The 23,413-nt window shown below is 39.7% G+C and overlaps 1 protein-coding gene across 1 annotated transcript in view; it reads right to left on the bottom strand.

Moving 5' to 3' along the window:
- The window catches only part of UPK2 (uroplakin 2), a 260,794-nt gene that overhangs the window by 87,147 nt on the left and 150,234 nt on the right, over positions 1-23,413 (bottom strand). Inside the window, exon 5 of the mRNA XM_044079442.1 lies at positions 23,131-23,269. Coding sequence (XP_043935377.1) covers positions 23,131-23,269 — 139 coding nt within the window. The remainder of the gene's footprint in view (positions 1-23,130; positions 23,270-23,413) is intronic.

The raw sequence follows: 23,413 nt of genomic DNA, 5'->3' as shown, positions 1-23,413 counted from the left end.
TCACTAACTATAGTCATCCCTATAATCAGAATCTTTTTTCTCCATTCCCATGTTGGCTCAGTTCTTAGTTTATTTTCTGCAACTTTATGAATATATTAGTTGTTATAACTGTTGTTATTCTCCTTAAGGATCTGTGTCCAAAATCTAACTTTTTCTGTATCTCTTGCAATAGCCCCCTGCTTCAACATTCCTTTCCACCTTGTAGATTTCTGCTCATGGTATGTGTAAGAGCCTTAACTGTGTACCATTAAAATATCTCTTCAGATCAGGTAATGCTACACTTCTTGTTCTGTTGGGAGAATCAACTTATCTCATTTGACTCGTGCCTTCTTCCCCTCCCAGATAAAATCCTTTGACTCGTTTTTAATTGATATCCACAATTTCTTCTCTGGTTGATAAAAATATGCTTGACCTGTGTATAAAACCAAAGGGACTAAACATGTTTACTGCTTATATCTTGCTATCCATAATATCCATAGGCAAGAGCTTCCAGTTTCTCAGTTTAGTCTCTTCCTACATATCCTTAGCTGCCATAGCAGAATACTTTGTAATCCATACTTCTAAATACTTCATTTTATCATGCCCCCATAAACATGAGTATTGCTGAACAAATTCATTTGTAGGTGCATAGCTCACAGTTATAATCTTTGTTTTATATTTATTAATTTTATATCCTGAAAAAAAAACAGGAACTGCCTCAGAATATTTCACAGGACTGAGATGTTCTGGTGCCTCTGTTCAGACACAACTTATCAGAGAGGTACCATCCCACTTTAACTTTTGCCTGCGATCCCTGATATATCCTTCTAATTAGCCTTATTATTGTATCAGGAAATGCAAATGCTTCCATTGTCTTACTTTTAAAATTCCAGCTTACTCTGTTGAATTCTTTCTTTGCATCAAGACCCACCAATAACAGCAGTAGTATTTTTACATTCTGCTTTCCACTGGATCAGCATTGTTCTATTAATGCTGTAAAATGTTTGCTTCCCCTCCACAAAACCACAGTGATCCATATCTATCAATTTTGGCATCACCTTGCCATTCTTTTAGCCATTATAGACACAAACGTGTTATAATCATGGTTTAAAATTGAAATGGGCCTATATGAAACTGGATTCAATGGGTCTTTAATGTCTTTAGATATTATAGACAACACAGCTTTTCTTCCAGGATGTTGATACCACCCCTCCTTTTAAAATACTGTTAAACAAAATCTTGCAGATCTTTATCACTTTCTTCCCTCCTAGCCTCCAAACTTTCACCAGAATACCATCTACTCCTGGAAACTTTCCTGCAGATTGGTTATACATCACCATTTTTATCTCATCTCTTCCTATTTTAACTGTTAATCATTGGGGCTTATCTACCTCTAACCTTGGAATATTTAAGTCTTCCATAAATATTTCCATGTATGCTTTTTGATTTCCAAACTTCTCTGCTTTATACAAATTGTCATAAAATTTCCAAAATACCAGTACCTCTACAGGATCTCTGGTTATTTTTCTTGTTATAGGCTCCCTAAATTTGGCAATAACTCTTTCTACTTTCTGTTGCATAAGTCGTTGTGCCAAAAGCTCTTGTGATCTGAAGTTACTCTCAAAAACTGTTGCTTAACAGCAATCTTTCTAAACTCATCCATATTATCCAGGTAGTCCTTTATTTTCTCTTTAGCACTCTGCAGTCATGCCTCTTCTTGTTGTGTGAGATCCCCTTTATTCTAAATTATTTTAAGCTTTATCAGCCCCTCTAAATATTTCTTGTTACTTCTTAACCAGATCTGTTCTTCTTTTATTTCTATCTCATTTTTAAACTCCACTTTCATTTTATCCCACTCACTACCTATAACATCTGCAGTACTTTCTATTTTCCCTAATAACTCTTGAATAATTTCCACTAACCATCCCATAACTTCTTCTCTTTTTAACAGGTAGGTGGGGAAGCACCAGAGTCTCATTACCTTGCATTTGTAACTTAGTAATTATTGGTGCATAATCTGAAATAGTTTATTGCATGTTCATAGGTAAGTCCTAGGCTAGCCATCCTTGCAGGCCATTTTAAGCCTAGCTAATTTCCCTTTTGTGCTCGAAATAGCCTATCCCATTTGCTTATAGATTAGCCTTACCCATCCCATGGTTGATAATTGTATATTACCCCTAATGAGTATAACTGGGATCATACCAGAGATAATTTGAGGGGACCCATGCATGGGTAAATAAAGCATTTAGGAGCTGCATCTGTCCATTAGTAGTACCAGGGGGCAGTCCTGGGGTATTTTCTGTTTTCCATCCATAGATATAAGATACACTTGAAAACAGACAGGGATAAACTTTGTTTTATAAATGCTTTTTGTTTTTTAAATGTTGGTTATTATTATTACATACATGTCTGTGTAAGAATAATTTGCTAGCAATGTTTATCATCATTACATGCACACCTGTGTAAGAATAATTGTCTAGTAATCAGAAGTGTAGCAAGGGTGGGACGAAGGGGGAAGCTGCCCCGAGCATAAAGTGTTAGGGGGGGCATGCCATTATAGAAATGTACTTCAGTGCTTCATTTATTTCATTTGCGGTAAGCTACTACAAATGTAGTAAATGGCTTGCTGGATTTTAAAAGTAGGCCGGACTTGGGGAATGAACCATTTTTTTTTGCTTTTCATTTAAGAGCTGAGGGTGTGAGGCACCAGATCCATGACCAGCATGCTAGACGAGTCAGGCATGTCTCTGCCAGTAATGATGATGATGAGTATTATTATTACATACATACCTGTATAAGTTCATTCCCTAGTAATGATGGTTATCACTATTATATACGTACTTGTATAAAAATAATTCCCTAGTATTGCTGATATTACATACATACATATTTGCATGAGAACACTTCTGTACTATAGTTGGTTGTACACTGAATTTATCTGAAATCTCTATCATGCTACAGATCTGACATCACTGAATGGTTATAGCAATCTCTGGATGTCATATCAGTGACACAGGGGCATGTTCTGGGACAATATGTGTGCCAATAAATGCATCCATCCTGACCACACATGCTTGCTAACAGCACTGTAGTGGTGATGAATTAAGCAGTCATGGGTAGAAAGCCTTTTTTCTATTAAACAAATTAGGGGAAGTAAATGTTTTGAAAGTGCTATAATATGAACAAAAATGTTGTTGTAGACCATTAAGTACAAGCTGCTTAGGTCTGTGCTCACTGTGATAAAATTGTAGGGAGAAAGTTATTAATAGATTCATAGTTTCAAAGGTGTTTACTATGCTAACAACCACAAGGGCCTTTTTAAGCCTGGCCATGCATCCCAAATCTCTGACATGTCCTGTTACCCTTGCTAAGTGTTAGCAAGGGTTTGGGAGTTGAAACATTTACAGGTTACCTGTTTCCATTAGAGACACAGGTGCAAGCTAGGGTTGAATATCCTGCTCCCCATCCAGTTGTTCAAGTTACACCTGAATTGGGCTAGGGAGGAACTTTTTTTTCACAGAGTTGGGAAGCCTGTTCCAGAGAAGGGGTACTCTCTGGCCTGCATACCTGTCTCTCCAGCACTGTGTCAAATTTCTTAATTAAAAGCACATGTTCCTGTGAAATACAATTTTTGCCTACTCTAGCACAGTTATACCTTAGGGAATAAGATGCAAATTCTGTCAGAGCTCCTGCTACTGAATTCATGCCTTTAACACCACATATTTTCATAATTTCTGCAGAAATATACCCACTTATTATACTTCCCTTTTAAGCCCCTCAGATACACCCATGTTGTGTCTTACGACTTTTCCCAGTTAGGGGTCGCCACAGTGGAACTCTGGTCCGCTAATGATTGGCAGTAGATTTTTACGTGCCGAGTTGCCGGCCCTGATGCACAACCTTCAACGAAGGTACACCCATTCACACATGTCTCCACACAGAAGACGCTCTAGCTGAGAATCGAACAGGACAACATCTTACTGTGAGGCGACAATGCTACCGCAGCACCACCACACCCATATTGTTGCATATCAAATTCCAGTCCCCATCTGTATGTAAAACTCCCTGCTGAAAGCTGATTTTTTTCTTCCCTATTTTAAGCTCCATAATAGCAGTTTTATGTGGAATATAAATACATGCCACTGTAATCCTCATCCAATGCCAGTACACCCTTAATACCAAAAATCTGCCATTATTATCTTTTTCCCCCTCTTCTATCACTATTGGAGCCTCTAGCAATTAATATAAGTACTCCTGTTTCCTTTTTCCCTGAAATATCCATCCTGAAACACTTTCTTTATCAAATTCACATGCTCAGTTCTTTCCAAATATGTCTCCAGTAGCATTACTATTTGTACTCAGCTGTGAGACCATTCACATTCCAAGATAATATGGAAATTGTCACCATTATGGTAAGCAGTCATTATTCCCATCTACTATATATGGCAGCTTTTTAAAAAGTCTGTTTCCAGCGTTTTTGATACATGTAAAATAAAATCCCGGTCCATGTGAGGCAGAGCACCTCGCTGACTCTGTTCAAGAGAAATCTTGACCTGTGGATGGGAGATCGTAGGTTTACCCCGGGAATCATCTCTGTGTCACTGCTGGACAGAGGCACAACAAACTAATGGGCACAGTATTTTTTCATATAAGGGGTGGCGTAAGCCACAAAAATTTGGGCTAGGCTTATAAATGCCTTAGGGCAGATAGCCTAGTATAAACCTATGAACCTATGTACTCACTAATGTGTATCAGGTTAGTCCTTTATAGAGTTTTTCCTTATCAGCAACATTGGAAACTATGTCACATTGTATAAAACTTTTTTTTTGTTTTAATAAAAACCCTCAAAAAATACACCCCAGAACACCCCTTAACGTGTTAACGTAATACAAACATACATAACTGTGCACATATTCATATAATGAAGTTTAATCCTCCTAAGAGAAACATTTGTCTCAAATTGACAGCTGATATCACAGGTCTTAATTAACCTTAAATTGAAGCTATCCATGCTAAGATGCACAGTATTCCCTGTGCTTCTACTTACACTAATTGGTGTCCGTTCTTTTTTTTACTTTTACTCCCTTCCTAGATGTAAAAACAAGTTGCATGCTTTCAGAAAACATTAACTTTTAGTCTTGAAAAAAGCAGTGTTTTGGCTTTTTATTATGAGCTTCTTTCCATGGAAACTTAAAAAAAATGTAGTCCTCTGCTGTGACTTGAAAGACAAGCTGAAACATTTATTGTTAAGGAAAACTTTTCATTATGTTCAATGTTCTCATATTTACACATTTTCACTTAAAAATTAGTATTACAGTAAGTCAAAGGTCTTAAACTATACATTCACCTATGTAAAAGTAAGAGAAAACATATTTGCTGTGATCTGTGTACTTTTTTACCCCATCCCCCACCTCAACAACCCAAGATTACAGCCTATTAAAGTAAACTGTACTATTGTTTAGCCTTTTTTCTCTTTTTACACCGTAATGCTTACATATTTTGTAATACTAAAAAGAAGAAAGAAAGAGGAAAAAGGAGAATAAAGGCAATTGTTTACATTAGTAATGTTATCACATACAAGAACAACTGAAATACTTTACTATAAAACATGCAATTTATATTGTGAAAAGTTTCTCAGAAATGCAGTTAAGAACAGAAATTGTTTAACTCATGCAGGCGTATAGCACCTTTTTGTACTCTTCCAGTTCCTTATGGCATTTTTGGTGCTGGCTTCTTTAATTAATTAACTTACCAGCAAATACTAGGCAGTATTAGAAATTGTAATGAGTTATTAACAAAATGACACTGCTTGTTAATTTAGGATGTCCTGCTGTAGTTAAATTAATCCCTGTTTTTCACTTATTATTCATAATTTCAAATTTATGTTAATAGTCTTATAACTGATGGCCTTACATGTTATTGAGGGGTATGATGGGGTCTACTTCTGAAACCTGAATGCTCACTTACCCGACTTCCAAAATGCAGAGATGAAAAGGCCGATGACTGCACAACACTGACATCCTAAAACACTGACTCTCCATACCAGGTAAGTAACTGCTTGGCCATCCTGGCAAAATAGTAAAACCAAAGGAAAGCAAACCCACCCATGTGGGGGGCAGTGGCCCCCCTAACTAAATATATCAACTCAGAGATTGCACTACCGCAGGGGTAAGGGACAAAGTTTAACAGGGTGGCCAAGTGGTTATTTACCTGGAGTGGAAAGTCGGTGTTCTAGGACGTTGGTGTTGTGTGGTCATTGGCCTTTTCATCTCAGCATTTTGGAAGTTGTGTAAGTGTGTGTTCTGGTTTCTGAAGGGGACCCTTATGATGTCATATGCCATGGTCGAAGACAGGAAAATTAATTGTCAGTGTTCATTTATATCACACTATACATGAGAGATTGCTAGCTGTTTGTTAGTAATTATGAAAATAAACATTTTTGTATGTACTTAATACTTCAAAAAACAAGTGACTTACAAACTGTTGCATGACATCAGGTGAAGTTTTAAATGTTGCTGAAAAAAATATCTTCGATATTTGCACTGTAAGTTGCATATCTTGATAGATATTCACTGTTATTGTTTTTATATTTATGTAAATATCTCAATAAACATGACTTATAGGTTCTTGGGTTCATAGGAGGTTACTAGGCTAACTGCCCAACAGCCTTTACAGCCTAGCCATGTTCATCCTGAGTTGTTCCAATTGTCCTTGGTTTGGTGAGCAACACTCGGAGAGTTTATGGTCAATACCAACTGCCCCTGTCCATAAAAGACATGGGCACCACCCCTGGAGTAAATTTGTAGTCACCCATCCATTTATCTGGGTTACATTTGAACAGGGTCAGGGAGGAGGTCTGTTTCATGTGAATTGGGAGTTTATTCCAGAAGAGTGGCAGCCTCTGGGAGATTTACCTGTCTTTCCAGCATGTTCTGTTCATGTTACAGCTAGGTTAAGATCCCTGTAGTGAGTGACTCTTGTGCCATTTGATTTGTGAATGTGCTGCATTTTCATTAGGGCAGGGTCAGACTCTGCCCTGTAGGCAAGGCACAGATCACCAGCCTATAGGATACAGGGTACTGTGACAGTGCTTTCAGTCTTTCTACATAGGTCTTGGCTTGGAAGCCCTGTATTTTCTTGGTGAGAAACCTTTGGGATCTCTCCAGTTGTTGTAGGTGTCTGGTGAGATTCATGTAAAAGGGAGAATTGTACTTGATTATTGGTCTGATGAGGGTTGAGTACAGTGGAGCTATAACATTCATAGACCTGGATGTGATGCCTTAACTTATCAGATGTGCTACATAGAGAAGGCTTTCCTCAGCACTGTGGAAACTTGGTGGTCAAAGTTCAAATTGCTATCAACCTGTGTACCCAGATCTCATACCACTGGGTTTGAACTTATAGGGGTGCTGTCAATAGTGTAATTAGCAGGGAAATCAGCTTTTCCAAAGGGAATAATAATAGTGCATTTGTTTGCATTTAGCTTTAATCTGTGGCTTTAGCACCAGTCATTTGTCTGTGTTAGCCCCTTCTGCAGTATGTTAAGGTTGTTGGGAGACCAAATGATTGCACCCAATTTATAATCATCAGCAAACTTGGTCAGCCATAGACCTGGCACAGATCCCTGTAGTACTCCACTGGTGACTGGTCTACTGCTAGAGGTGGATTCACCAATTTTGGAAGAGTTTCTGTATAATACTTGAGTAGGGGATTGTGTCAAATGCCTTGGCTGGGTCAAGGTAGATGGTATGTACTGTCTTTCCCTCATCCAGGGCTTTGGTGACTTTCTTGAAAAGTCTTACCTGGTTTAACAAGCATGATCTGTCCTTATCAAATCCAAACTGGGCTGAGTCTAGAGTTTGAAGATCACCCATGTCCTTGATGATAAGGTCCATAACAATTATTTCCATGATCTTGCAGATGAGGCTAGTTAGGCTAATGGGTCTATAGTTCCCAGGGATGGTTGATTGCCCCCCTTTGTGCAGGGGGATTACTGTTGCTGTTCTCCACTCCTCTGGAACATAGCCAGTTCTTAGGCTGTGGTTAAAGAGGGCACCAAGTGGATCTGCTAGGTCCTGTTTTAGATTGTTAAGTAGGCAACCTGGGATGTTATTTGTTCAAATTGATGCCATGTTTTAGGTCTTGAGGAGTGCAGATATGACCTGTTCTCTACAGATAATAGGTTGAGGAATAGTGGCAGGTATGCTTTGGAGTGTGACTGGTGGGAACAGAGGGGTGAAGTTTGTGCCAAATCTGTCTGCTAGCAGGTTGGCAATTTCCTCCAGTATAGTATGAGTGGTACCATTCACTACCAGTTCAGCATATAGCTGGACATTCCCTTTCATATTTTGGACATAGTTAAAGAAAGCCTTGTGATTATCCTAGCTAGGGATGCTATTTTAGCTTCATAATTAGCTTTGGAGGACTTGACAAGATTTCTGATTTGTTTAAGCTGTGGAGGGAATTGTTTCTCTGCTGAGTCAGTTCCCTCTTGTTCTTAGACATCAGTTTCTTTTTCTTGTTATATAACCTGTTTATACTTGAGGTTCACCAAGGTGGCTTGTTTTTTCGGGAGGACCTGGCTTTGACATGGTCAGGTATTAAAGCTGCTTAAGTGGTTAAGCCTCTTTTCCTAGTCCACGCAAACTTAACATGTGAGATATGCAACTGAATCAAGAACCTTGAATCCATGCTTTTTTACACACCAGTCAGTACATATGAGCAGGTTGCCAGGATGCACACCTCACCTCCTACTCTGTCCAAACCCACATCACGCATACCTAGATATGGAGAGGTCCTCACCAGAAACATACCTAAACACCAGACACCTCCCAAACACAAACACAATTGCACATAATACTTCTTCTGCAGAACACAATGCACATAATAGCTCAGCTGTCCCTCTCACCAGGCTGGATAAGGAAAATGTCACAGTCAGCTGTCTGTCAGGTGCCAGGATATGCCATGTCACACATGCACTCAAGTCTCTCAACAACAGGTAGTGTTATGACTCCATCATAGTCCAGGTTGGTGTGAATGATTTGAAATGTACCCCTCTGGACTATATGAAGAGAGACATGACTGAGCTCTCAGACTATGTGTCTCAGGCAGGTATGTCTCTAGCCTTAAGCAGCATTTTACCTTCACCTAGGATTATGCTTCAATACAAACAGAAAATGAATGACTTCAGTAATTGGTTAGTTTCTGGTGCCTTTCTAAGGGGATCCGGTATCTGTCAGCCTGGGATGACATGATCAACAGGTCTTCATCTCTCACCCCTGGGATTTCTGCTACTGGCTAAGGCTGTTGCCACCCTCATAGTGCCTTTTTAGGCAGTGTCTCAAGGACAAAATTCCTGACATATCTGAAAACATCCTCAAGGTTATGCTACTAAATGCTAGGAGTCTTAACACGAAACTGCACTCACTGGAACCAGTCCACACCTTGGAAGACGCAGGCATTTTTGCAGTCATGGAGATCTGGTTGAAGGCTGTGGACAGCACCACAGCCATACCAGGTTACACCACCTTCCACACTTTCAGACCACAAACTGAAGGTGTGAAAACTAAAGGACACAGTATATCAATATTCATTAAAGATAAACACACCTCCCGATTGGTTAGACAGTATGATTCCCTGGAGATACTTCAGGCACAATTAACTGCTGGTAGGACACCTAGTCAAGTCATTGCCAGCTACAGGACCCCCTCCATGAATCAGGACACTCAATCTGCTTATTTGTATCTACTTGAGTCTATCAAGATACATCCGAACACCATGGTTTTGGGTGACTTTAACTACCCATTCATTGATTGGGTAAATTACTCGTGCTTAAACTCATTTGCCCAAAGGTTCCTCAACATTGTTAACTCCAATGCCTGGACCAGCTGGTTGACACCCCCACAAGGGGTGCCAACATCCTGAATCTTGTGCTTACCAATATGGGGGACCACTAAGGCACCCCCACTGTGAGGTCTTCCCTGGTGAGATCTGACCACAAATCACACTTGACCCCTCCCTCAGCAGCAATTAAACTAAACAACTTCTCCAAAGCAGATTATAACCTCTTATGGGGATGGTATAAATAGCTTTACTGCAGCACCCCAGATGGAACTGGTGACTATGCTGAGTTCTACACCAATGCTTTATACAAACACCTGTATAACTGCATTGACTCGGCCGTACCTGATAGGACCAAAACAAGCTCCTCAAGGAAGAGCAAACCTGCCTGGTGGGCAGCTGCCATTAACAGGCTTTACAATAAGAGGAATAAATTGCTATCTAAAAGTAAGAGGGAGTGAGCCCTAAAGTGGAAACACTCTCTCCTCAGCTTAAACAAACAAATAAGACTTTTTGTGAAATCCTCTAAAGCAAACTATGAATCCAAATTAGCTTTCTCACCTAAAGACAACCATAAGGCATTCTTTAGTTACATCCGTAACCTAAAAGGAAAGGCCCAGATCTGTGCTGAACTAGTACTTGATGATACCGCCTATACTGAGCCTGTGGACCTAGCTAACCTATTGGCTGACAGGTTCTGTGAAAAGTTCACTCCTCTGTCCCTGCCAAATGTACCCCATGACATCCTTACCACCTGTCCCCTACATTGTATCTCTAAAGAGCAGGTTATAAACACTCTCTCTAAGGCCAAAAACACAGCATCTATGGGACCCAATAACATACCAGGCTGTGCCCTACATGGGCTTCATCAAGAATTAGCAACACCATTGGGTACTTTTCAATCTCAGTCTAACCACCACCTTCATCCCAGCTGAATGGAAAATGGCCACAGTTATTCCCTTGCACAAAGGCGGTGCTTCCACTGATCCTGGAACTATAGACCTATTAGCCTGACTAGCCTTATCTACAAGGCCATGGTGTGAATCATCATGGACCTTATCAACAAAGATATATGTAATTTTCAAACACTTGACCCTACTCAGTTTGGATTTGTCAAAGGGAGATCATGCCTGTTAAACCTGGTGGACTTCTTCAAGACAGTCACCAAGGCCTACCTAGACTTAAACAAGGCATTTGACACTAACCTCCACTCAGGCATCATTGACAAACTCACACAGCTAGATATCAACCATTATATAGTTAGATGGGTTGTTAACTGGCTCACTGATAAAACCCATATTGTCAAAATAAGGGAATCCACCTCCAACAGCAGACCTGTAACCAGTGGTGTTCCATAGGGATCAGTCCTGGGACCTCTGCTGTTTGGAATCTATTTTTCTGAAGTACAAGCAAAAACTAAAGGTCTGCGGCTGACAGTTTGCTGATGACTGCAAACTGGCAGTGGTCATAGAATCTCCAAATGATGTCAGCATCCTACAAGATGGTCTTAAACAAATAATTGGTGCCAAAGTCATGGCCTTAAACTCAATGCAAAAAAATGTATTATCATCCCTTTTGGTAAGGTGATGTTCCTGTTAACTACCACATCAACAGCAACACCTTAAGTACGCACTCAGCGGTGAGAGACCTGGGCACACTGGTTGAGAGTAATCTTACCTTTGACCACTATATCTCCACAGTGGTAAGAAGGGCATTCTATATGTCTCATCTCATAAGTAAGGGCATTGCCTCCAGAAAAAAAGAAGTTATAACCTTCCTGTGCTCTTCCATCATCAGGCTAGTAATTGAGTACAATGCCCCTTTTGGTGTGTACATTTCCAGGCACTTGCAGCAAATGGAGAGACCCCAATGGTTCCTCGCAGGGAAAATTCAAGGTCTTCAGCATCTGTCCTATGTGGATCATCCAAAATCATCATAACTTTATTCTGTTTCACACAGACTACTCTGCCTTGCATACAAGGCAACCTCTCACCCTGCTGTATTGGAAATGCTGCATCTTTGTAAGTCAAACAGTACACAGGTTACTTGTTCTACAGGCTTTAACCTGGTATGTGACATTAATAGAGCCTGGTGGAGGGACAGATTTGTCTCCCAGAGGTTACCATACTTTTGAAACAGACTTCCACTTCATGTCAAACAGAGCACCTCATTGGCCGTCTTCAAATGCAATCTGGACAATTGGATGGGTAACCGTAAAGTCACCCCAGGAGTTCCACCTGTGTCCCTCTTGGCAATAGATGTTAATCTTCATAGTCTTGCACTGCTGGGGTGCTCTCTGGGGCTTTGAACCATGTCTTTCTTGGTGACTGCACAGATGTCAGCATCTTCCAAGCTGAGGAGTGCTTCCAGGAAGGGCAGTTTCCTGTTTAGACTCCTAGCATTAAGCAGCAAAACCTTGAGTTTGTCTGTGGCAAAACAGCGTGACCTGTTGACCATGTCTTCCTAGGCTGACAGATACTGGATAACCTTGGACTTGACACCAGAAGCTAAGCCAATTGTTAAAGTTGATCATTTTTTGTTTATATTGTGGCATCATCCGAGGTGAAGGTAGTATGCTGATTAGGGCTAGGCTCATACCTGCCTGGAACACATAATCTGAGAGTTCAGTCATGTTTGTCTTCAATATTCTAGAGAGGTACATCTCAAGTCATTCACCCCAGTATGGACTATGACGGAGTCATAATGATACTTGTTGTTGAGTGAGTTGAGTGCTTCCATGACGTGATGGATCCTGACACCTGACAGGCAGCTAACCATGAGGAGAACATCTGTGTATCTCACTATGAAGTTGCTTATGACCAATACATTCAGTTTGGAGGTGTTTTGCCTTAGAGGCTTATTTGCTGAGACCCTGGTGTGTTCATTATTATGTGTAGTGGTTTCTATTTGCATTGCAATATGTGCAAGTGGGTTATGTTTGGGAGGTCTCCGATCTTTTGCTAGGCTTCAAGTGAGTATTTCTGCATATGTGGGTTTATGTGTCATGTCCTTATTTTGTGTGAGAGGTGGAGTGTGTTTGCGACCAACCTGTTTGATGAATGGTTTGTTATTACATGAGAGTATTGCCTCCAATTTAATTGTAAAATTACTTCTCTCACATAGAGTATTTATCTGTTTTAGGAGTAAGTGGTTGTCAGTATACATGAGACAATTGCTACATTGCCTCAGGGTGCCCATGTCAATCAGGCTGGCTGGGGAGATGATGAGAAACTACCTGTCCATTATAGCAGATTTTTGCTGTATGTACTATTAGGGAAGGGAGTTGGCCAGATGGAGCAGATTTTGCACTGGGGCTACCAAAGGGGCTGAGGATACCTTTATTGTTAAAATGTATTTTGTGGTTAAGCGCTTTCATCCAAAATAGACATCATCAGAACCATAAGTGAACTAAAAATGTGAACCAATTAAAAACAGTCTTCACAACACACCCCAATTCCAAAAACCAATCACAATGCAGTGTAAAAACAAGGCCGCCAAAACTTTAAAGAAAGACCACACATTAAGACCGTAAATTGCATAGATGGTGTGGCACATCATGATAACAATAATAGCAGCAATAAAAAAAATATAACTTACAGGATCTCAATTTAAGTTCACTGGAGATGGAAACAGCTTCATGTACATTGGGAAAATTAGTGTCATCCAAATGCAATTGCCAGATTATTTCCTGGTATAATAATCGGGTCTGCCAAATTCCAGTGTACATAGCTGAATCAATCTTTTCCAACACATAAAATGTAAACTTGGAAAAGTTGTTACATAAAGATGTATGCTTGGCCATGGCACTTTTGTTGTACGTTTTTGTGATGCTGTGTATGTGCTGATAAATGTTTGTTCAGGGCATTATTAGTCATACCAATGTAAAAACCTGAACAGATACATCTAGCCATATAAACAACTTTGTCAGTTAAACAGTTATACCTTCCCCTAACCATCCATTTTTCAACAATGGCCATCAATTCATCCCCTGGGTCCATATCAGTGAAAGAGCAATAATGGCTGTGACCACATTTAAAAGTTCTAAAGGAGCCATTGCAAACCCTTCTCGGAGGCCTCCAAAATGTTTTTGATGTTAGTCCTGTTTTGAAGGTAAACATTGGTGGTTTGTTTAAACAGGACTTAAGATGCTCATTGCATAGGATATTATGAATATCACCCACATCCAGGGAGTAGTGCAAAATCATGTTGTTGAAGTGCTCAAGACCCTTATTGTCTGAATTGTCTGTCATAGTGTTGCAAGTGAGATTCTGAAGACCTCTAATAATGATTGGGGCATATTTGTTACCCCTTTTGTGCAAAGTCTGTGTGTAAAAACTGTCCACCATGGCAGTTAGGTAACCCCGTTCCAAGAACTTATTTTTTAGCTTTTCAAATTGGTCAACACAGACACTGTCATTAGAAATCAGTCTGGACACTCATATAAACTGACTTCTGACTATATCTCTCTTTTGATGCAATGGGTGGTTACTTTTAAAATGTAGAAGCATTACAAAAAAGTTGGTTTTCAGGAAATCATGGTGTCGCATTTTCTGTCAGGTCCTTTCTTTATTTCCCCATCCAAAAAGTGTGCTTTTTCCAAATTGGAATTGTGTGTAAATTTTAGAAAAGTTGAAGAGAGTTCTAATTGTCTGATGAAGTCACAGAATTGTTCATCGTTACCAGACCACACTATAAATATGTCATCCAGGTAATGAAAATAATACACACAGTGGGCAAATAACTCAAGTTTGAAAACCATTTCCAGTTCCCCATCTAAGAAGAACACTGTTTGTGAAAGTGGGGGCACATGCAGTCCACATAGCAACACCTTGGAGTTGCTTAAAGTACTCACAGTCAAAAAGATAAAATTATTACCCAAGATCAATTCCATAAAATCTGAGATCAACATCATATCATTGTCAGACAGTGACCCATGTTTGGAAACTACTTCACCAAACCAATGAGTTCCAATTCATGTGGGATGACTATTAATAAAATTTTGATGCCTAAAGTGACCAAAAAGTAGTCTTCACGACATGCGACCTTTCTGAGTTTGTCCAAGAAATCCCAAGAGTCGGGAAGAATGTAAGGAAAGTTGTTGAACAATTACGTGAGTTTACAGTCAGTAAATTTTGCAAGGGGTTCAGTAATGGAACCACTTGCAGTCACAAATGGTCATAACGGAGGGTCACTAATGTTGGACCCAACAAACAGAAGTTCCAGTTGAACAAAAAATAAGGCACCAAAAGGAAATGTCAGGACAAGAACTCCTCCAAACCAACAAGAGTTTCCTTTGCCAAAAATGATAACTCCTTTCTACCCTATGACTATATTGAGATGCAGCACCCATCTTTCTCAATTCCCCCCTGGGTGCCCTGTTTTGAAAGTTAGCTCTCAACAAGGTGGCCTGGCCATCAGTGGTTTCCATCAAATGGGTGCTCAACATCATAGGCAGAGGTTACATGTGGCAGTGGAAAGAACATCCATCTATATTCAGGGGGTTCCCCCTTACCTGCTAGACCAGACCTCATTATTCTCTACTATACTCTGGCAAGTACTGTACTCAGGGGTCATAAAATGTGCCCCTCCTTTGGAATGAATAAAAGGCTTCTACTCCAGTATTTTCCTGGTTCCCAAAAAGCACTGTCTTGGAGACTGGTGTTGAACCTATCCTTTCTGTATACTTATGGTCTCCTAGTTCATGATGCTCATCCTACAGACAGTGCTTCCTCTTTTGCCAGACCACTGATTCATGTTGACCCTGGACCTGAAGGATGCATATCATCATATCCCCATTGCTAATCACTTCAGGAGGTATCTGAGAACTATTGTGTCTGGTTTGCACTATCAGTTCCCCTTCATTGCCCTTTGGGCTATCCACTGCACCTCATTTGCTTACCAAATGCCTTGGCTTGGTAGTGGCCCATTGTTAGACTCATGGCATTTAGATATTTTCTCACTTGGATGACTTGCTGATCTGTGCAGAATTTGTATCCACGTGTTTGGAATCTCTAGAGAAGGTCTTGACCTTGCTCTTCCAGATAAGGTTCAAGTCCAACCTTCAGAATTTGTGCCTGACACCTTTGCAAAGACATGACTTTCTGGGGTGCTAAATTAACACCAACAAAAGAATGTCCTTTCTTCCCAAAGACAAGATCCTGTCTTACCAGTTGGTGTTTCAGGAATTTTCAGTGAAGAATGTCACCTCTGGAAGACAATTCCAAACAAATTCTAGGACTGATTGTGTCAGTGATTCTCATGAATGCATTGGCCCATCTCCATGTGAGGAAAATTCAATGGCATGTCAAAATTGTTAGCTCCAGCACCTACATTCCCTGAAATCCCAGTTGCCTGTGCTGCCCTTCATCAGACAAGAGTTACAGTGGTAGAGAGCTTAGTTAAGTATCAAGCCAGGTCTTCCTTTCTTCTCACTTGTTCCAGTGCAATCTGTCCAGGAAGATTCTTCTGACTTCACTTGGGGAATGGTGTCAATGGGAATGCAAGTGCAGGCCACTTGGGTTTCCAAGGACATGTGGAAGCACATCAATATCAAGGAAATGTTAACAGTGATACATACCTTGAAAGTGCTTCACCACTTATGGACTCTGGGTCCTCTTCTTGTGGTTATGGACAACACTACAGTGATGTGGTACCTCAACAAACATACCCTCTGTGTCATTTGGCAGTGATGGCCTGGGGAATGCATTTACAGCATTCCCTGACTCTTCAGGTATCATACATCCTATCAGAGCAAAACATTGTGGCAGGCAGAATAAGCAAATCTTAGGGAGACCCACACGAGTGGCAGCTCAAGGCAGTGGTGTTCCAGAATCTAGTTCAGTTGTGGGGAACACCTCAAATAGATATATTCACCTCCTTTCAAAGCAGACAGCTGGATAAATTCTGTTCCAGATATCCTTTCAGCCATGCTTGGAAGTCAGATGCATTCTCATTCCCTTGGATGGAATATTCCTGTATCTGCTTCCACCCTTTCCACTGATTCATAAGGTACTTCTGAAGGTTCAGAAAAAAATGCCAAAGCTGATTGTTGTGACCCCCTGTTGGCCCAGGCAATCTTGGTTTCCCCTTATAATTCTATTGGCCAAGAGCAATTACCACATACTTTCTCGTACAGGCTCAAGGGCAACTGGTGCACTCCAGTTTGGAGCAACTACAACTGTCAGTCTTGACTCTGGCAGCAGGTGTTAAAGGAGGCCAGAAGACATGTTACTAGAAAATGTTATGTTTACAAATAGATAAGGTTTTCTAAATGGTACCTAAATGAGAACAGTGGATCCCTTGAGGTTAACATTCCTCTGGTCTTGAAATATTTATGTGAGCTACTTCAGTATGGGTTATTGTGTCTGTCCATTAAGGTGTGTTAAGTGGCCATCTCTGCTTGTTTGCCAATGGATCCTCCTCTTTCTTCTTCTTCTCTTTTGATAAAACAGGTCATGAAAGGAGTACTGCATATGAGTCCTCCTCACAAGCAAATTCATCCTTTATGGGATCTGAACTACATTCTGGAAAATATGACCGTACTACCTTTTGAACTAACTGCTCAGGCTGATCTGAAATTCTTAATGTGGGAAACTGCTCTTTGCTTATTGCTTTGACATGTGCAAGGTAAGTCTGAGCTGCAAGCTCTCATGGTGGGACATTCTTGCCTGATTTTCCACAGGCAGGGTTGTGTTACACACTAACCCCTCTTTCATGCTGAAAGTGGTCTCAGAATCTAATCCCATTCAGCCTATTACCCTCCATGTGTTCTTTCCAGAACCTAAGAATAAAGGTGAGAGAGGATACTTCATACTTTGGATGTGCATCAGCAGTTCAGTACTACCTTGACAAAACAAAACACCCTTTATGAGAGCTGGAAGGCTTTTTATTTTCTACAGAAGGGCAAAGAGGGAGCAACTTCTCTTCAAGAAATGTATTGATTTATTGCTGCCCTCTGATATTGTGTTTTTTTAACACCTATCATGATGAGATAAATCCAGGCAAGGTAAAGGCACATTTCACCAAGGCCTTTTCCTCTTTAGTGGCATATTGGGAAGGAGTGGACTCCAGAAGTATTCTAGAGGCAGCAGCTTGGTCCCCTGTCCATACCTTTATGAAGCACTACAAGCTGGATGCCTTTTCTACATCCACAACAGGCTTCACTAGGACCACTTATTCTTCTTCCTCCTCCTCTCAGGTTGGGTAATTTTTGGGAATCTACTCATATGCCAGTAAGACAGAATATTTGTTGAACATAGTACATTGTATAAGTTTTACATACCTGTAACAGTAGATGTACATAGAAAGTATCCACCCACCTGACTTGCATGTAACAGTAGATCATGATGTACATAGAAAGTACCCACCCACCATTCCCTTGTTTTGGATGTACATACTTTGGTGTTGAGAGTTGCCTGGAGTTGTGCTCAGCAGCCTTTACTGTTGTAAGTGTGCGTTTTCTTTTTTTTGTTTGTTTGGAACAGTAGATATTCACAAAGCTTGCATTTTCACCTTTTCTTCTTGATGGACAGTAGAAAACTGAAAGGGTCCTGTCTGTGGGTCTAAAAGGCAGTCACTGTACTGCCAGGTGATTGGCTCATCATACCCACAGACAGGCAGTGAGAGGGTCTCTGAGTTTTGATAGTAGGGCACTACTACTCATATGCCAGTAAGGCAGAGTGTTACACTGACATATACTGTTACAAGTAATTAGGACTTATACATCCATACGTTTTACATGTGATGCTAGTGAAATGAATGGTTCTATATTCACTAGGCTCTGTGTTGGCATTTTAATGGCTGTTTTCCAACCTTAAGTAATGTACCTAATGTTGAGGCTTAGATTAAAGAGGTTAAGTAGGGATTCAGATAACCCACATTAGGTACTGATAGTCAGACATTATGCCATGTTATCAGGACCCATGATGAGATACTCTTAGTTTTAAGAGAATAATTGTTCCATAGTAATTATAGAGGTGGCTGGGACTGTGGAATCTGTAGAATAGTTATAACTGTGGAGGAAGTAAAATTTGCCCTAAATTTGTCAGCTAGGGTATCACTCATTTCTTTAGGATTAAAGTGGGCATTCTCATTATATTTGGTGTAGATAAGGATGGACTTTGGAAGAGGGAGTAGAAGTCAGAGCCATATTTATGAAGACAAGATCAAAGTCATTTGGGAGCCTATTAGGATATTTGCACAATGAAGTTAGCATTTATAAAATCCAGAAAGCTTTGGGCATGCTAACCACTGGTGATGTAGGTCAGCCTGTTTGGTGACATATATCTGACGTCTCCATCCCATTAAAAGGTGATGGGATTAATGAGGATTTCAGCTAAGCTATTAAGATAGCTATCATTATCTGAAGGGGATATAGACAGTGTTCTATGGCTGTCTATGAAGTGGTAATTAATCTTGTTGGGGTGAATTGGACAATTAACTGTTTAAATCTGGGGGTCTTAAGGAATCAGTCACGAGCTAACAGTATCCTTGACAAATGCTGGCACTCTGCAGTAACAATTGGTCTGAAGACATGATAAGCATTAAAGGCAGGAATGGAATTATTTAATTGCTTTGAAACCACACATACATTAATGTGTTCATGTTTTAAGAGGTCCTCAAGTTCAGGTATTCTTTTCTGAAGACTCTTGACATGGAGGAGAGCCACCTCAATGCATTTTGAATTAGATTTATTAGGCTGGAATGTTCAGCATATAGACTCTGCCTAAAAGAAGGTACTATGCATCAGCAAAAATGCAGGGGCCATGATAACAAAGGTTTGGTACATCCGTGGCAAAGCAGGAAGCCATTATATTGTTGCAAGATGGCAAATATTGGATCCCCTAGAATGACACCAGCTACATAGTTAAATATTAAAGCCACTTATTGACTTATTTCATATTTCATGACTAGGTATGTGCACTGGTCCAAGGATCCATCATTCTGGGTGATGATAAAATACCATGTCAGACTGATGTTTTACTGTCTTGGACACATGCATAGCAAGATAAATCATATTCCTCTCTGTACATACCTCTAGGTTCAGCACTTAAGGTAATTCACCCAACATGGACCATTACCAGGTCATAATCATATTTTCCTGGATTGAAAAAATTAAGTGCCCTTGTTACACCTCATGTCCTAGCCCCAGAAAGACAGCTGTGACTCTATTCTCATCCAGCCAGGTGATAGTGGTGGCCATTCACCTGACAATAAAGTCACCTGTTAATAAAACACTACTGTGGAGCTTGGAGTCTACACACTCTTGACTCTTATTGGTATAAGTGTGCACTAGCTATTGAAGTGGTGGGAGAAGGTAGGTGCATTACAGGATGAACTGATGGATGAGGTTTGTTAGGCCTTAGTCTGGGAGACTTAGGCAGTGGGCTGTTCAAAAAAAACCTCATCATAAATTTGTGTAGTGGAGGAATTCTGTGCAGTGTGTGTGTGTGTTGTGTTTACTTGATTACTATGTATGCTTTTTTGGTGAGTATTTAGCCAAAAAAAATTCAAAAATATAATTATAACTTGCACATAGTGAGTCATTGTAAGGAAGTAATAAATGATTTTCAGTAAGCATAAAGCAGTTGTACACAGCCTCAAAATACTTAGTACTATCAGCCTGATACAAAAAGAGCAAGTACTGACTACCATTCCATAATGGCAGTGCAGTCAAAGGGGTACTAAAATGGTATAGCTTAATACCCTATAGGTGATATGAAGCAAAGGGTATAATGAGTTTAGAAAATTGCGAGAATATGGGGTGTGGCTAAAGGATACAATAGTATGATATATGATAGTGATAGTAATCACTGACTGCAAAAATGTAACAGTGACAGCAATATAAAGGAACATTAATGTAATCAACAACAAAAGGTAAATAAGTCAAATAATAATCACTAACAGGTCGAAATTTTAAATCAGATAGCCTTAACCAACAGTTTCAAGTGCAGTAACTAAGAGCAATTGCTTCAATGTCCATAACAGTGGAACAATCAAAACAAGCAGCAATGATCAGAAGTTTGAGATAAAGTACAATCGGTAGGTAAAATAAGAAGTTAATTTGGTCTCTACCTAACTAATAGCAGCAACGAACAACAGGTAGTCTAACTCAGTGGATCCAGGTGCACTAACTATACTGCAATAGCTACAGATATACGAAATGAAACGTTCCAAGTGCAGTAACAGTAAATAGTTACAATGCAGTAATGGTAGAGCAATCAGCACAAACAGAAAAATGTATCAGTGTAATCTGATACTTTATAGTCCAGTAACAAAATGTATCAGTGTAATCTGATACTTTATAGTCCAGTAACAGTACAGCAATCAGCACAAACAGAAAAATGTATCCGTGTAATCTGATACTTTATAGTCCAGTAACAGTACAGCAATAGCAGTTAGTAAAAAGCAAAAAAGCAGTACCACCAATGATCAAAAGTTGATGAGATAGTAAATTAAATTGGTTACTATCTAATATCAGTAATTGGCAACAGTATAAAAATACCTGATATTGTACTAGCAACAGTGCAGAACTAATTGAGCTATTGGCAGTAATGACAAACAATGCAACAGTAACAAAGGGCAGCAGTGCAGTGTTATTTAAACTTAGTAACACTACAGTCAGCAGAACAACATTGCTGATTTCAAAAATGCAATCAGATGAAGTGCTGTCAATGAGACAACATGGAGGTACTTCAATAGCTGTTATGGTGCCCAGTGTTGTCTTCCAGTCTGCTGCCCCCTACTACTCAATTTAAAGTCAAGGAGCAAAAAAAAAAAAAAAAACTCTGTTCCCCAGTTGGATCTGGCACTCCTAAAATAAGGAGGAAGCCAGGTCCATACATTGCAGTCTACACTCCTGAGGAGCAAAACACACACACACACACACACACAAAGATGCTCTTCTGTAATAGTAAACTGTAGCAAACTGCTTGTTTACTACATTTGCAGCAAGCAGATGCAATAGTTTATGCCAAACATGAAGCACTAAAGTGCTTCAGTTCAGATCACAAATGCAATATTGGGATTCTACAATTATGCTTCCTAACACTTTGCACCTGGGGCAGCTGCCCTCTTCACCCAACCCTAGCTAAACTCCTGACAATAAGTTCAGTTGTATATAACAGGGAAATAATAACATTAATTACAAAAGTGCAACAAAGAAAAAGTCAAATAGCTACCATAAAACAAAGATCCAACCTACTTTTAGGATCCCAACTCTACAAACTTCTTCAACTCTACACATTTATGCCCCTTGCAGGTAGACTTCATGAATAAACCTCCTTATACAAGCTGAGACACTACTGATAAGCCACATCAACTCTCCTCTAGAACCAAACTCCATAGCACTGCACATTTTCTCTTCCCAAGCACCTACTCTTTGGCAAGCTCTCCCCATTGGCATAAAGGAAACTAATACTTATTCCAAATTCAGAAAGCAACTCAAAAAGCACTTCTTTATACAAAATACTCCTGTTTCAACACAGGGCATATCACCTAACCTATCTCCTTTCTGAGTCTCTTTTCCTCCCTCAAGATTTACTGAAGATTGGCCTACTTTAGAAACTAATGTATATATTGTACATTATACTCTGCATGAGTATATATTGCACTGTGCTTGTTCACTAGAATGTATATATATATATACAGTTCTTTTTTTAATTTAATTAGTCTAAACGACTGTGGTACTGCTAGCATTAATTTTATATTTCACCCGGGCTGAGCCTGAAATTGGTCAGTACTGATCAGTGTACCACCCAGGTAAACAAACAAACACACAAACAAACAAACAAACAAATAAACAGATAAATAAACCTGTTGTAAATTAGGCCCTTGGGATGGTTACCCAAGATGTGTTTACAAAACTGTCTAAAGGGTACTACTGTGTGTGAAGACGAACAGCATTCTCCATGGACAAGCACAAAGGGTTTGGTTGTCTGCCACACATGACAGGTTTAAGAAGTCATACTGTTTCTTTGGTTGTGTATAATCCTCTGATGCATTGCTTTATGAACTATCTTGATACACATAATTGAGTAGAAAAAAAATACAGTAATAATGTTGTGCAGCCTTACATAACAGAGTATGGGGAAGGTCTATAGTTTAGTATAAATCAACTGCATCCATTTACTCTAGTAAGTAGGAGCTGTCTTTTATTAATGGTACAGCTAAACTAGTCTTGAATATTTCTGTGTGCAAGCAAATGTACTGCCTTAGCTTACGTGTTTGTGTGTTCTGGTATGTTGAGTGTGTGTGTGTGTGAGATATGATGTTCAGTATATATTACTTAATATCATTCTATGTAAAACTTACGTATAAACTGTGTTACTTTCCAGACCTAAGAGCTGGTAACCAATTGGTTGGACTACAGTATAACCATTTCCACTGTTTGCTTCGATCAATGCCCGTTTGAAGCGACAGTCAGGTACTTTGAAAGCTGAGATAATCTGACCTGAAAGAAAGAAAACATAGCAAAGAAAGAATATATCTTTTCCAGTTTCTCAAATATTAGACATGCCACTTTAAGATCTATTATATTTGTGAGTGATAATTGTTACAGTCAAATAATTCTGCTTAATTTATACTATTTTTCTTC

The sequence above is a fragment of the Protopterus annectens genome, chromosome 8.part0 (assembly GCF_019279795.1).
Source record: "Protopterus annectens isolate FY-2018-M chromosome 8.part0, PAN1.0, whole genome shotgun sequence".
Taxonomy (NCBI): Eukaryota; Metazoa; Chordata; order Ceratodontiformes; family Protopteridae; genus Protopterus; species Protopterus annectens.
This window is presented reverse-complemented; position numbering and strand designations above follow the sequence as displayed.